A 13715-nucleotide genomic window follows, 5' to 3' on the forward strand; every position below is an offset into this window, starting at 1 on the left:
TGGAACTGTGCAGCTTCCTAGGCTCAGGGCTTGAAGCAAGAGGCAGCCACTGAGGCCTCCCAGCCCCGGGGGCTCCCGCTTGCATTGGCTGGAGGAGCCTGCGGGTTGGGGAGAGGTCTTGAGCAGGGCTCTTCATCGGGGAGGCATCCACAGAAGGACTTTGAAGCCATGGGAGAGTGTGAGCCCAAGCCTGGAGTGAGCGTAAGGAGACGAGGGAACCGGAGCTGAGGCTCCCGCACTCCTCTGGGGAGGGGTCCAGGAGGGGAGGAGGATGAGTTAAAGAGCCTGATGCAGAGCAGCCAGAAGGAGAAGCAAATTGCCAGCAGAGGAGGGCAAGGGAAGGAGGAGGCAGTGCTCAGCTGTCAAGTGCGTCCGGTGGTTGGAGGCGGTGGAGGGCTGAGGGGGAGACACTGGATTTTGTGACAGGGACATCTTGGAGATGTCATGTAGCCCTTGCCCCTGGGAAAGCAGGCTGGACTCCTTTTCCTCTGACATGTAGTCTTTGTGTGAAGCCAGTTTAGAACTTTATTTTGAGGGAGGCGTTCCATAGAATCCCTGCCTCTGGCCACATCCCCTGGCTCTGTGCAGAAGCCCTGGGCAGCAGAGGGTCAGTATTTTATAGGGACATTGGCAGCACGCAGCTCTGGGCACTGCCCCACCCTCCCCTGGGGCTCAGAACTCGCAGATCACGAGGCGCTGTTCTCCACAGGACTTGTCGTTCCACTTGCCACTGGTATACATCTCCACACAATCCTCTGAGCCTTTGTTATCATTGGGCTCCCCGGGGGCCCAGTTGGAATAGACCAGAGTCCTCCCAGAAGGGTAGGTGAACGTGCCCTCCTTCCTGATGTCAGTCATGCCCAGGAAAGCAGCCTTGTTGTGGGCTGTGACCAGCTGTCTCACGGCCTCGTTCTCAGCTGCAGAGCGTGGGGAGGCCAACTGTCCCCCAGCCTGTGTGCATACCTGCTGTGCATCCTGAAAAGTTTTCTCAAAGCCTCCTGTCTTAAAGATCTTCTCCCCGATACCCCGGCCATCAGGGAAGAGCTCCACTAGGGGAAGAGGATAGTGAGGTTGGGGTTTTGGCAGTACCTGGACCTTCACACTCCAACCAGAGCCCCCCAGCCTCCCATCCAGGGCACCAGGGCACCAGATAGGACGAAAGTGAGGCACTTGGCTCCAGAGTAGCCCTAGCTCCAGGATGTGCCCTGTGAGTGGTGCTGTGGTCTCCATTGGCAGGTGAGGACCCTGGAACTCAGGGAGCTTATGGAAGAGGCCCAAAGTCACACAACTGTCAAATGCAGAGTGAGGATTAAACCTTGTTGGATGTGACACTAACGCTTAGATGTGCACTTTCTGTTCCTCCCCGTGTCATGTGCAAGAATTGATGCTTCAATTACTGTGTAGACTGGAATGACTTTGCCCAAGGGAATGACACTGTGCAGCCCTGGGGCAGTTCCTGAGACTGTGGAAAACACCATGAAGGGGGCTCACTCTCACCCCTGCATGATGGCTGGGCACGTGGGGTTATCAAAGGGGGGTCTGTGCTGTGTGGTGGGGTGAGGGGAAAGGCGAGGAGAGGGTGGGGCATCTGAGAGCAGCAACATGCTAATCTCTGCACTGGGGGCAGCCCAGTGTTTGTCTCAATATGCTTGCAGGTGATGCCCCAGCCAGTAAGGCTCCCTGGAATGATGGGCAGGGAATGAAGGCATCTGAGAGGTCTGAGTGGGGGGGAGGGCGGCAGGGGTGGGATGGGGGCTGTAGAGAGCCTTGTTTGGGAATCAGAAGGCCATGTGTTCAGCCCCAACCTGTCAATGATGCTCTAGGGTGGGCAAGGGAAAGTCACTTCCCTTTACAGGGTTTCCCATTTCTTATTTCTAAAGTAGGGGTGTACAACAGAAAAGCATCACCTGTGTGACATGTTAAGTATCTCTTATTATTCCATCCCATCCCCATCCCTTTGATTTCTAGGCTCTTGCATGGAAATCTTCAGGGCTCCCAAGAGGGCTCACTGGACTGGTTAGGAATCCAGGCTTCACCCTGACCCCTTACCCTTCTTCTCTGAGTAGCTTCAACAAGGACTCAGGGGCCAGATTCTCCCAGGGTCAGGATGGCACCCAGAGCAGCCCTGGGCAAGGGCAGTGCAAGTTCTTGTGCCATGATTGGGTTTGTGTCCCATGCATCTGGTGGGTATGCGTGTGTGTGCCTATGTCCATGTATCCATCTGAAGGTACATGGGAAGACTTAAGATCCCTCTGGAATATTTGTGTGTGAATATGTGTGTGTGTGCTCATGTATGTAGATGGTGTGGGTGAATGATGGTGTTCAAGTACACACACGTGGCTGGTGCATATGCCCACGTTCTTGTTTGCCTCAGTGTGCATGTGAGCTAGTGAATAGGTATGCAGACGTGTGTGTGGAAGGAGGAAGACATAGCAAATGCTGGCAACTCTCATCCTTACTTCTTAGGTACTTAGTTGGCTTGAGTCCTTAGGGGCTAACCCTCTGTCTCAGCCAAGCAGGCCCCTTTATGCTCTACTCCTTCGGAAAACTCTTCTTATTCTGGATCAGTGAGGTTTGATGAATGATGGGGCCTCCTAGCTGATGTCGGGGAGAGCAGAGAAGGAGGAAGGGAGTTGGGGACTGAGGCGGAGAGTCTGAGAGGCACAGGACACTCAGGTGTGCATTCCAGGAGGCCTCTGCCTCCTTAGGACTCCAGGCTTAGGGAAGAATCTTTGCTTTAAACACCCAAGGATGTGCAGGGAGAGTCCAGCTCTGGCCGGAGCCCAGAGGCAGCCTGCCCCTGCCAGACCCAGGGGCACCTTTAGGGTGAGATACTTGTTGGCTACACACAAAGGTCAGGGCCCCACCAGGCTTGAACCCCATGGGCAGCATGCAAGCCCCCACTCTCTAGACAGTGTCTGGATTCTCTGCTGCCTTGGGCTGTGCAGCTGCCTCTCTGGGCTCGTGCCCACCTGGCCCCACAGAGGGAAGAAATGCATCCTAGGTTGAGTGTTCCCCTTGTCTATCATGGGGCCCTGCCCTAGTGGGCAGGGGTGAAGGTCTGCTGAACTAGTGATATGGACCGCATCCTCTTCCTCCTCCCTTGCATCTACTTGCAGCTCCTGGAGGACGTGCCTACGCTGCTGTGTCCCAGCCCGTCCTTAGCCCCACTGCCTGCCCAACTTCTAGGTCCAGTCCTAAACATGGTCTAGCCAGTTTTCAACCCAAGCCCAGCCAACTCCAAGCCAAGTCCCAGACCCAGTCTGATTCCCACCCTGGGTGCCTGGCTCAGGTTCAGGTCCGGGAACTCACCTTTCTTATACTGAGAGAAGGCATTCTGGAGGTGTTGTAGCTGTCCCTGTAAGGTCTCCACCCGCTGCCTCAGAGCAGTGATGTCTGCAGGAGAGAGAGGCCCAGTGAAGGCGGGTCCAGAACAGCCTGGGATCAGCTCAGAGCCCAGGCCTCAAGGGAAGGATTCCCAGTTGCAGGCATATGGGGGGGGGGGGGTGGTAAAGAACTGGGCCAGGCCCCAAGGAAGCCCTCATCTGCTGACATAGCTGGCCTCTGATGCCCACTGGATTTGCTGTGGTTCTGCTGTGAACAGTATCCCACGAGCAGGTCCCTGCACCACACAGACACTGAAACAGATGACGTTTTCATTCCAAATTCTAGGAATCTCATAGCACTTCCTTTTGGTGGGGAGCAGGGAGAGGAATACACACAGTCAAGTACTTCCCATCCATAGACTTATTTGAAGTTCAAAGCTATGTGATGAATTGGAGAGGGAGGTGTGCTTGTCCCAAAGATCAGATGGAAAAACTAGTCAGCTTGCCCTCCAGCGAGTCTTAGAGGTTAAGACCAGAGACCTCCTCACCTTCCAGCCTGACAGTGTTTCCTGCTTCCACCCCCACCTGTGACTAATGGGGACCCCTGAGAGGAGGGGCTGGAAGGGCTTCCTCCCACTCCTCCCTCTCCACCCGCAACCTTGTGGGGGCCCCCAGAGCTTCCTTACCTGGGAGCCCACTCTCTCCCTTTGCTCCTCTTTCTCCAGGAGCACCTCTGTCCCCCTTCAGTCCGGGGGGGCCCCTGGCTCCTGAAGGTCCCTGTGGACCCATGGCTCCAGCAGGCCCTGGGACCAGAGAAGAGTTGCTTGAGTTCTGGACACCTGTTCCAGCATTTTCTCCTCCCCCAGGACATGGACTGTCCTCTCGCCCAGCAATACACCCCCCCCCCCACATACATGTGTCCCTCTGTGCCCGGGAGCCAGCCCTGCATCCTCTCTGTACACTGACTGTCCCCGTCACCCAACAACCAACCTTCACTGTATAAACACGGTCCCTGCTGCTCACACCTCCCTCTTCTAGAGACCGACAGCTCCCAGAGCCCCACACGGGCTAACACCCGGATGCCAGCTCTGACCTGGTGGGTGGCGGCGGGGGGCGCAGGGGAACAGGAGCCCAGCCCCGCTTCCATCGCTCACCTGCCGCCCCAGCACTTCCAGGGCCTCCGCGCTCACCGGGGGCACCTCTCTCTCCTTTAAGACCTGGGGGGCCTCTCGTCCCAGGAGAGCCCTGCAGGCCTGGGGCACCCACTTCTCCTGAGGAAGGAACACGTCGGGAGGAGCATGGATGAGCATGCGCTCAGCACATATCATTTCCTCAGTAGCAGAGCTTTTCTCCCATGGCTCCAGGTGAGAGAGTGACCTGGGAGACTCCTCCTTACTGCCCGGCCTCCTCCAGGGAGGGTATCGGGGACACAGGATCAGTGTGAGAACCTGAGGGGAGAGGCCATGGCAAGGCCTACCCGGCACAGCTGGTCCAGGCTTTTCCAGGCACTCTGCACATACTTGAGGCCCCATCACAGTCTGCCACTCTCACCCCTCCCTTCTCCCTCCCACACCCGCCACACACCAACCACCTACCTTTGGGTCCAGTCTCTCCTTTGGGGCCTGGTGTGCCTGGAGGTCCCATGTTCCCCTGCCTCCCTGAGGGACCCTCTCTTCCAGCTGGACCAGGCATACCCGGAGGTCCTGGAGGCCCTGGGGGAAAGGACCAGCGCAGTCAGTGACACTCCATCTCCTTTCAAGTGGAACGCATCAAAGATGGGGCAGCAGTAGAAGTCAGACAGGCAGCAGCCTCCTAAAGATGTCGCCCCACAGCAGCTCCAGGCTTCCCAGAAATCACCCAGGGCCACCTTCTGAACGACCTTCTGCCTTCCTCCTCGGGTAGAATCTGTGCATGCCTCCTGGCATGTCCTAGTGGCAGCACACACCTGCAGACCCCTGCAGTCCATGCCCAGCTGCTCACCAGACGGTCCAGTGTCTCCCTTGGGTCCGGGTTCTCCAGCAGAGCCATTGTCCCCTCTGGGCCCAACTGGGCCAGCTGGGCCAGGCATCCCTGCTCGTCCTGCAGGTCCTGGCAAACCTGTAGCCACAGAAGAAATGGGCATGAACCTGGCCCCAGGCCCAGGAGGAGCCAGCTGCCCAAGGGTCAGGCCCCTGGCATTCCTTCAGGGTTCTATAGGGTGTAGACACTCCACCTGCCCGTGACTTGGTCCAGTGGTGATTCAGGAAGGAGGTGTCCACATCCCCATTTTACAGGTGAAGAAAGAGGCTTGCCAGGGTTGGAGGCAGATGCAAACCAAGACCTGCCTGACTTTGCACACAATGCCCCTTCCCCTGCCCCAAGGCCACAGTATTTATGGCAGGCAGTCTGTCAGCTTTCACCCTGGATCATGCACTCCTTGGCCTCCCCCTTCCCAGAACCAAAGTTTATATCGGAAATCACTCCTGACACTAATCACCAGAGAAATATAAATCAAAACCACAAGCTATCACATCACACCTGTCAGAATAGCTATTATCAAAAAGACAGTGAAGAACACGTGTTGGAGGATGTGGAGAAAAGCGAAACTTTGTGCACTGTTAGTGGGAGTGTAAATTGGTACAGCAACTATGGAGAATATTATGGAGGTTCCTCAAAAATTTAAAGACAGAACTACCTACAATCCAGCAATTCCACTTCTGAGTATTTAACCAAAGAAAATGAAAACACTAACTTGAAGAGATATATGTACCCCCAAGTTCATTGCAGCATTGTTTATGGTAGCCAGGACATGGAAGCAGCCTCGACCTTTAATATCTGTCGATGGATGAATGAATGGAGAAAATGCAAGGGGTATATACAGTGGAGCATTATTCAGCCATAAAAAGGAATGAAATCTTGCCATTTGCCACAACATAGGTGAACCTTGAGGGCATTATACTAAGTGAAATAAGTTAAAAAAAAAGAGAGGTACCGTAGGATCTCATATGTGGAATCTGAAGAAACAAATACAATGTACGGATAGATACAGAGAACAGATTGGTGGTTGCTAAAGATGGGGTTGGGGAGTGAACAGAATGGGTAACAGTAGTCAAAAGGTACAAACTTTGAATTATAAAACGTGTAAGTCCTAGGAATGTAATGTAGAGCAAGGTTAGTATACTTCATAATAGTGCATTGCATGCTTGAAAGTTGCTAAGGGCATAGATCTTAAAAGTTCTCATCACACACACACACAAATTGTAACTATGTGTGTTGATGGATTTTGACATGACTTATTGTGATGATCATTTCACAATATACACAAATATAAAATCATTATGTTGTATACCTGAAACTAATACAATATTATGTATCAATGAAGATTTAATAAAAAGAGAAAAAGCTATGTAACATGCTCTTAAACTATAGAAAATTGACCAAATTATTATGCATCATGACATGATAAAAGTATGCTATAAACACTATTTAATATGATTTGGTTTCATAAATATGTCTGTGTGTGTAAAGTGTGTGCACGTGTAACACACATGGGAAAACCACAAGAACAGCGTATACAAGAGTGTTCACAGCTGTTCTTTCTAAGTGGCATAGTGAAAGTAATTTTAATTTCCTTCTTTTATCTTTAGTGACCACATTATTTTTGAATTGAAAAATAGACCAAACATTTTAAAAAAGACATGTTCTCTCAAGAAAGGCTCCTTAAGTCTGAAATTACAAGAGATTTACCGTGGTTTAAGAATTTTACACTCAATTCTGTGAGTTTGGTTATTTTCATTGAGAGGAAATTCATGAAATATAAAATTAACCTCTTTTTTTTTTTTTTTGCTGCACCATGCGTCTGTGCGATCTAAGTTCCCAGACCAGGGATCAAACCTGGGGCCTATCAGTGAGAGCGCTAAGCCCCAAGCACTGGATGCCAGAGAATTCCCTAAAATTAACCTTTTTAAAGTATGTAATTCAGTGGCATTTAGCACATTCACAACATTGTGCAACTACCACCTCTCTTTAGTTCAAATATATTCCATCAACCCGAAAGAAAACCTCATACCCATCAATCGCTCCCTCCCTGCCTCCTCCCAGGTCCGGCTACCACTACTCTGCTTTCTATCTCTATTATTTATTCTGGATATTTTATATAAATACATACAATACATGACCTTTTGTGTCTGGCTTTTTTTAACTCAGAATGACGTTCTTGAGGCTCATCCAATTTGTAGCACATGTCGGTACTTCATTCCTTTGTAAGGCTGAGCAATGTTCTATTGTGTGAATACAACACATTTTGTTATCCATGCACCATGGATAAACGCTGATAGACACTTGGGTTGTTTCCATCTTTTGGCTGTTGTGAATAAAGTATTCATGTGCAAAAAGACAAGAGAAGAAACGCGAACCTGTTCATTCACTTCTTTGTTCATTTCCTCATTATTTCATTTATTAGCTCACTGGGAAACGATCTGTGGAACCTAACTTTTTGCTGAGCACTGAGCAGGATGTAAATGTTAGCACCAGGTCCTGGTCTGCAAGGGAATTGTCTTCAAATTTTAAACTGTGAGGTATGGGTAACGAGTGAGGAAGACAGTTGATGAGATGTCCCTTGTCCCATCCCAGCATCCCCAACCCCGGCACACACACATACTCGGAGGAAACAGGACTTCAAGGCTGAGGAGGATGTAGAGAGACTTGGAGAGGAGAGGTGACATTTCAGATTTGGAAACCATTCTCCCAGAACAGGAAGGGCCAGGGCTGCCTGGGCCAAGCATGTGCTGGTGGTGGGAGACTGTGCATTTGATGGGTGGCTGAGAGCCTTTGTGCTGGGCATTCTGTCCTGCTTTTAGTTACAATGGTCTCTAGGGGAGGCATGAAATGGAGGCATAGAGGGTGGGCCTCACATCCCAATCCCACAGTGCCCTGTGCTCGGGCAGAGATGCCCTGGTTCTTCGCTGAGCCTCTGTTGGGCTCCCTCCAGGCTGCGGTGGCAGCAGGTACACGGGAGAAAAGCCACTCCTTAGAAGGAAGTGTTAGAGGTTGCCCATGCTTGTGCATAAACCGTGGAGGCCGTGAGAGCACTGCGGTGGAGGAAGGGACCCAGTTCTCAGCAGCAAGCACCATGCCTCCCACAGCACTCATTTTGCATCCTAGCAGCCCCCGGAGTCTTAGCCCTGTACCTTACTGCCACCTGCAGTGAAGCTTTATGAATCAGCACTCTGGCCTGTCTTGACTGCACTTAAAATTCCTCCTTTCTTGGCAATTTACATTCATTTATTCCACAAGTACTCACTAAGCTTGTCCAAGGTACAAGGCACTGTCCTAAGTGCTGGGATTATATTAGTAAAAGAAACAGACAAAAACCAAATCTCTTCCTCATGGAGCTCAAACTCAACTGCATAGCAACAGACAATCAATATTAAAATGGACAACAAATGAGAATTTATCAGATCAGAATATGTGCCAGAGAGGAAAAATAAAGCACAGAGTACTGGTGGGGGTGTCTTCTGAATAGGAGGGTCAGAGCAGGACTCTGTCTGTGAGTAAAGCCGTGAAGGAGGTGGGGACAGAGCTATGGGATGTGTATGGGAAGAGCAAGGACAGGGCCCTGAGGAGGCAGGGGCTGAAGCTGCTTAGGGACCAGCGAGGAGCCAGTGTGGTCAGAGCCCAGGCAGTGTGGCCGGAGTGGAAGGAAATGAGATCGGAGATCAGCAGGGGTGGAGGGTGGCCTTGAGGGCTGCTGTGGGGTGTGAGGATTTACTCCAAAGGAGATGTGAGCCCCTGGAGGGACTGTCTCACTGAATCCTGCTGGGCAGGAGTCTTGGAGGTGCTGAGGAATGAGGGAATTGTCCCTGGAAATACAGCCCCCCAAGCAGGGTCCAGGTCTTGTTGGCCCTGCATGAAATGTCTGGGGCATCACCAAGTGACCTGGCTCCACCCTCTCCCTCTGTCTCTCCTCTCAGGCCCATCTTGTCCTTTACAGCAGGTTCTTGGGACCTCGTGCACCAGAATCTGTAGTGGAGGTTGTCACTAGTGCAGGCTCTGACCCAACCCAGATCTACTGAGTCAGGATTCTGAGGATGCTCCGACCTGCAGGAAATTCTCAACCCTGTAACAGTTGAATGAGGAAAGTACCTGGAGCTGAGGAGCCAGAGTGGAGCCTGGTCCTTAGCCTGATTGTGCAGTGTTCTCTCTCCAAGCACCGACCCAAGGTCAGGCTTGGAATGCACAGGAAAGGGAGGTCTTCGAGTCTGTCATATAGAGTGAAGGAAGTCAGAAAGAGAAAAACAAATACTGTATGCTAAGGCATATATATGGAATCTAAAAAAACCGATACTGATTAAACTAGTGGTGGGGCAAGAATAAAGACGCAGACGCAAAGAACGGACTTGAGGACACAGGGGTGGAAGGGGAAGCTGGGACGAAGTGAGAGAGTAGCATTGACATATACACACTACCAAATTAATACAGAAGGGTAGTGGGAAGCTGCTGCATAGCACAGGGAGATCAACTTGATGCCTGGTGATGACCTAGGGGGTGGGTTAGGGAGGAAGGGAGGGTGGCTCAAGAGCGAGGGATATGGGGATATCTGTATCAATACAACTGATTCACTTTGTTGTACAGTGGAAACTGGCAAAATATCGTAAAGCAATTATACTCCAATAAAGAGCTGAAGGCAAAAAAAAAAAAAAAAATGGGGGAAAGCCACACTCCATGTCACTCAGAGGGCCACTGTAGGAAAGGCTCCCCACCCCACTCCCTGCCCCAGCATTCACTTCAGGGCCCTTCTGAGAGCTAGAGCGAGCTGGCACCTTGAATACCACCCTTCTTCTGAGTTCGCTTCCAGGTCACCATCTCCAAGCCCCAGCCCATTCATGTTGAGGACTACTTCCTGTCTGTAAAGAACAGACAGATACTTTGCCTTATCCTACAGGCCTGGGGATGTTACCTGCTCTCTCCAGCTTAAATGCTGTTTGTTTCCTTCCTCCCCAACCACAATGCAAACCCCAGAAAGAGAAAGACCTCAGTGGATCCCTGCATGGCCCCGGCCCAGTGCCATGGGGATCCGCTCCTTCTTGTTGCTGGTTCATTGAATTCTCACTTCTTGCCAATAAGACCCAGATCTTCCCCTGTGGGGAATTCTGATTATTAACAATTCTGTTAATAATCAGTACCTTTGGAAACCACAGGAGAATTCACCTGATTGGTACAGTAAGAAGATGCAGCTTTATCCTGAAGACTCAACAGAAAAATGAAGCCTTGGCCTGATTATTTGTCCCTGTGTGGTAGGTATTATTTCCATCTACAGGTGAGCACTTGAGACTCAGAAACTCTGAGTGCCTTGTCCCCGGGGGTCCCTGCTATGGAGATGGAGCCAGCAGTCAAGCCCAGCTGTGTCTGATGCAGAAGCCCGTGTCCTTTTCACCTTCCAGGTTGGGTGTCACTTAGCACCTTTGTGTCACAATTTTCCCACCTATCCAATGAGATTAATACATCCCTTGTAAAACTTTTGGTGAGATTAAATATACGACTCAAGTTTTAACGTTATGCAAGCACATGGTTGGACAATGAAATGTGAGCTGCCTTTCCTTCTCTCCATAATGTATTTAAGGAAAATCCTTTTGATCAGGCCTGAGTATGGGCCACAGAGCCTCATCCTTTCCCAGCTCTCATGGAGTCAAGTTTAATTAAATATTAAATATATTTAACATCCTGGTAAAGCATCATACATTCAGAATGAATAGCAATTAAGTTCTGGAGCAGGGTCTAGAGGACCCCAAATACCAGTCATTTACTCACTGTTTGCTCATTCTTGGGGAGGTGGAGGCAGGAGATCCTAGGGGAGGAGTCAGGGCAGCTGGTGATGGAGCTGGGGGCTCGGGGCAGCCAGTCTTTGCCAACCAGTAAATCTGTGTTTTAAGTGTGCTGAATATCTGGGGGAAACCCACTCGCATTGCATGAAGAAGACCATTTCCAAGGCTTCCACAGGAGAATATCCAGAGTTTCTGGGTTGGTTACAGTTCCAATGTCCACCCCTTCCCCCCAGGACAAGCTCATGGTCCCAGCTCTACCTGGCTCCCCCTTCTCGCCTCGGGGGCCTTCTCTCCCATCTTGTCCATCACGACCAGGCAGGCCATTCTCCGGGGGGCTACACATGACCAGGGTGCAGGCATTGGCCAGTGTTTTCTGGGAATAGATCTTCATTTCTGCTCCCAGAGACCTTGGGGGCTGTGTGAGCAGGATCAGCACGGAGAGAGGGAGGAGAAGCATGTCCTGGGCAGAGGACAGAAAGAAAGGGGAAATACTCTTGGTCAGGAAGCAGATTAGGGCTGGCCCAGCTCCTGGAGGTCAGGAGAAGCACTTCCCCTACCTCCTCTCCCTTGCTCTTGTGCCAAGGGCAGCAGGGCCCTGCTAGCAGTTTAGGGAGAAGGTGGGCATAAGGTCTGGCCTGGGAGGGCATGAGTTGATCAGCTGGACCTCTGACAAGGTGGCCAGCAGCAGGAACTTATTCTCAGATGCTCTGTGTCATCCCTTCCTATGACACCCCTTGGACACTGCCATGGGCACTGTGGCCAGGATGTAGAATTCCTCACTGAGGCCATCTGTCTCATCAGGAAGAACTCATTGAGTGCCCACAGCCAGGAACCATTCCCCTCTCCGGACCTCCTCCTCCCCTTCTATACCAGTAAGATGGCCAGCTTAGCTCTGACAAGGCAAACACATTTCCTCTCACTTGCTGCCTTGGATGGATGGTACTGGTGGTCTGCAGTGCTGTCTGAAAAAGAGCCAGAGTCCTGAATGCTTGGTGACATAGTCCTGAGCACAGGATGGGTGCATGCCTGAGTGTTTGCCAGGTGATTTGCCATTCCTGGGCTCCACGAGGAGAGCCCCTGGGACACCTAGGGTCCTGTCCAGGGCTCCTGAGAGGACATGGGACAGGGGCCTCATGGAGGAAGGGGATGGTTAGTTTGCGGGGAGGAAAGAGCCGATGTCCAATAGGGCATCTGGTTACCATCAGAAACAGACTCAGGCTAAGTGAGATCAGGGTGGGTGCAGGACCTGGGTCACCCCCAATGTTGGGCTCCTTTCCTCTCTCAGAACCTGTAAAGTTATGAGCATGGATAGCGCTCATGGGAGTTGCAGAGGCTGGGAACAAAGTCTGAGGACCTCTGCAGAGGACAGGGGGTCACCAGGCAGGCTGTGGTAGTGGGAGAACAGGGGCTTCCTGACCAGAAAATACCTCCTTCCAAAAGGAAGATGAGTTGCATGTTCCACAGGAGCTTCCAGACAATGGCATCTGAGGTCTGGCTGGATGTCACATCCAACTGACCCACCCTCTCCCAGCCCAGGAAACACATCTCCCGCCGAGCAAAGGGACAGAGTGACGAGGGCCCCTTATTACCCCACTGGGCCCCCACCTCCACCACCCACCCTCCTAGACCGGAACAGCTACAGAGCCCCTGCCTTCCTCAACACCAGTAGCATAAACCACCCACACAGCCCAGAGATTTTCGGTGCACCTTGGGCAAACAAAACGAGAGGCAAGGACAGAGACACTCACAGTTGCTTCCTTGAGGGCTTCAAAATCTTCAGGCAAATTCCACTTTCCTGGGCAGGCGCTGGCTATTTATACCTGCTCCGTAAGCTGAGCCTCCCAGCCCCGGTTTTCTGAGAACTCTCATCAAGAAGTAGGGCAATTTTCTTCCTTGTTGACTCACTCAATTTCACCCCACCTGGGTTCTGGACACTTGCCACTGTGTAGTTCATAAAACTACACACACACATCACCTTAGCGTTCATAGAGCACCCTCAGCCCACGATCTCATCTTCACCTCACTGTAGCCCTGTGAGAAATGGCAGCACCCGTGTCTATATGTCACAGATGTCCAGGAATCTGAGGTCCTGAGAAGACAAGCAAGTTGCACAATGACCTACAACTCTTGCAAAAGCAGCCTGCATCTGCAGACTCCAAGAGCCAGCACCTGCTGTGCCCACTTCTCTTCCTCCTTCATGTTCACAGTACTGCTCAGATATTAGGAAAGAGCCTGCAGCTCCTTGGTATAGCCGAACAGGGGCGGGGCAGGTGGAGGGGCTGCCAAGGCAGCAGCCTGTGGGGGGCAGTGGCTGGGGGAGCTCTTTTGCTTCCTGCTCTACATGTAGGACAGCCCCCCACATGCCTTTTATGGTATGGCTTTCCCTTAACTTGCTTGCCCAAATCTCCCCACCTCTTTAGCAAGCGTTTGTCCATTATGTGGCTCTAGTGGCCAGTTTGATTCCTGGAGCTGCTGATATACTGTTGTAACCATTCCCAAGGAAACTCTAACTCCCAGTGACTGTGGGGCAGTGGCTGGCATCTCCACTTGCTTTTAGGTCCCTATGACTTCATCTCTTCCATCAACC

General features: G+C 51.6%; 1 protein-coding gene across 1 annotated transcript; it reads right to left on the reverse strand.

Annotated features, from left to right (window-relative positions):
* Positions 1-672: 672 nt before the first annotated feature.
* LOC130854032 (pulmonary surfactant-associated protein D-like) lies at positions 673-12899 on the reverse strand. Its single transcript, XM_057736606.1, has 8 exons — positions 12877-12899; positions 11387-11588; positions 5307-5423; positions 4922-5038; positions 4481-4597; positions 4013-4129; positions 3313-3396; positions 673-1049 (listed from the first exon to the last, which is right to left on the reverse strand). The coding sequence occupies exons 2-8, from the start codon at positions 11583-11585 to the stop codon at positions 673-675; spliced, it is 1128 nt and encodes a 375-aa protein (XP_057592589.1). The 5' UTR covers positions 11586-11588; positions 12877-12899.
* Between the last annotated feature and the right edge of the window lie 816 nt (positions 12900-13715).

The sequence above is a fragment of the Hippopotamus amphibius genome, chromosome 5 (genome assembly GCF_030028045.1).
Source record: "Hippopotamus amphibius kiboko isolate mHipAmp2 chromosome 5, mHipAmp2.hap2, whole genome shotgun sequence".
Classification (NCBI taxonomy): domain Eukaryota; kingdom Metazoa; phylum Chordata; class Mammalia; order Artiodactyla; family Hippopotamidae; genus Hippopotamus; species Hippopotamus amphibius.